This window comes from Aplysia californica, unplaced genomic scaffold, assembly GCF_000002075.1.
Source record: "Aplysia californica isolate F4 #8 unplaced genomic scaffold, AplCal3.0 scaffold00090, whole genome shotgun sequence".
NCBI lineage: Eukaryota > Metazoa > Mollusca > Gastropoda > Aplysiida > Aplysiidae > Aplysia > Aplysia californica.
In genome coordinates this window covers 1,077,987-1,080,197 of record NW_004797360.1, presented here as the reverse complement: position 1 = coordinate 1,080,197, position 2,211 = coordinate 1,077,987, and the positions used below count along the sequence as shown (strand labels likewise).

Here is a 2,211-nt window from a genome sequence, read left to right as displayed (position 1 = left end):
AGTAACTATTTTTCATGATATCCCCCCCCTCTCTCTCTCTCTCTCTCTCTCTCTCTCTCTCTCTCTCTCTCTCTCTCTCTCCCCTCTCTTCCCTCTCTTTCTCTCTCTTTCTCTCCCTCTCTTCCCGCCTCTCTTTCTCTCTCCCTACCCTCCTTCCCTTTCTACCAACAAAATACTTTTCTTCCATTCAAACGTCAAGGACAAGGGTCAAGCAATGGTATACAAAACGTTCACTTTTAGTGAATAACACAAATATAGTTCCTAGATCTAGTGTCATTTTTGTTTTCTTTTTGTTTGTTTGTTTGTTTGTTTTTTCAACCGAAAACAAGATGCATGATACAAAGTTGATAACGACATTGAAAAACAATTACAGCAAACAACTTATGTAGATCTATGTGATATGTTGTATAAAATAAAAGGACAATAAACAATACGATTGCAAATGAAAAATACAAATTTTTTTGCTGAATCTTTAGAAAAATCTCGCAAATCACGAGCGTTATTTTCTTACTTATGACCGTGTGTCATTTTAATTGTCCAGAATAAGAAGAAAACGATTTAAATGGGCAACAACATCATAGTCATAGGAAATAATGTGAAACAAAAGGACAAAAATAACTAGATCTACAGTAACGTCCGGCGGTGGCATTTCTTCGGGGAGGATTCAGGGAGGTTGGACTGCCTCACCCGCTACCCAAGAGAGGCGGTGGCCCGGGCGAAGAGCACGCTCTTCGGGGCTCCAAACATTTCGAACAAATAGGCTACCACACACACACACACACACACACACACACACACACACACACACAGCAACAAAACAACAACAACAACAACAACAACAAAGAAGATAGTCGTCTTTCGTGCGTCGATATTTACGATGCGATTTCAATAATTCGATAATAATTTTAGTAATATCGAAACATTTCGATAAGTCGATATTTCTTGGAAAAAATATCGATACCGTTTCGAATTCGATATCATATTTTGTACTTGTATCGCCCATCATCACTACAACCTCCCTCCCCCCCTCCCCTGACACACGCACACAGCACACACAGCACACACAGTCACACGTGTGCAGGCCGCTCATCCGACCCCGACACACGCTAGAATAGACATGTGCGCATGCCAACAACGCGTGTGTTGGTATGAAAGAAGGCCGCTGATTGGTCGCATTCAATCGGCTAAGCGAATAAAGCCGGCCTCACATTGAGAGGTGAAACGAGAAATGTGAAATCTGAAACATGAAACGCGTGTGACAAAGAATGACAACAAAAATTGTAATGGCAGCCAACACATAGGACGTGGCTTGAAACTTGTAACGTGAAAAGCGTTTCAACACGTACACGTTGAGGTGAAATCAAGGAGGTTATACAGTAAAGTCCTTGGGTGAAATGAGCCTATCATTTTTTGTGTGGCGTGTGGCCACTGACGACTGACGAGGGCTCAAGCAAGCCACGCTGGTGGTGATAGTGATAGCCGACTTTCACCGGCTTCCTTTGACATTTACATTAGGCGGGGAACAAAATTGGAGAATCAAAATTTCCTTCAACATTTTTATTTTGAAAAAACAAAACAATGTGATATTCGGAATCAACATATCAAAATTAGCAAAGTCCAGGCGTTAAAGACCGATTTTAAAGCTTAGTTCAAAAGATTTATAAAAATACTGTGCAGTTTACTTGTCAACACAAGAGTCTCCTAACTATAAATTTGGGGCTATCTACCCCAGCTCTCCGCATTGATCGCCGTATCAGCAAGTAAGCATACACGTCTATCACTATCAGAATGGATGATTATAGAAAACTTGTAATTGAGTTAGTACAAGCCGAGCCAATTATATGGGACCCTACTCATCGAGACTACAAAAACAGAGATCAGAGGAAGCAAGTCTGGGATTCAATTGATGCACAGCTGAAACAACCATCAGGTAAGAAATGTATGCTCATTAAATAAATTAAAACGGAATCAGAATCTCTCTGTGTCTACTCTACCTGCACTTCTATTGTATCTGTTGATCTGCCCCTTTGTCTATTGATAGTAATTTTCACACCCATACTTGTGCTAGCAAATTTGAAGTAACTATTTTTCATGATATCCCCCCCCTCTCTCTCTCTCTCTCTCTCTCTCTCTCTCTCTCTCTCTCTCTCTCTCTCTCTCCTCTCTCCCCTCTCTTTCTCTCTCTTTCTCTCCCTCTCTTCCCGCCTCTCT

At 41.2% G+C, this 2,211-nt stretch overlaps 1 protein-coding gene across 1 annotated transcript in view; it reads left to right on the top strand.

Moving 5' to 3' along the window:
- Positions 1-1,086: 1,086 nt before the first annotated feature.
- LOC101858478 overlaps positions 1,087-2,211 on the top strand; it is a 3,965-nt gene continuing 2,840 nt past the window's right edge. The window contains exon 1 of the mRNA XM_005094855.3: positions 1,087-1,930. Coding sequence (XP_005094912.1) covers positions 1,789-1,930 — 142 coding nt within the window. The 5' untranslated portion in view covers positions 1,087-1,788. The remainder of the gene's footprint in view (positions 1,931-2,211) is intronic.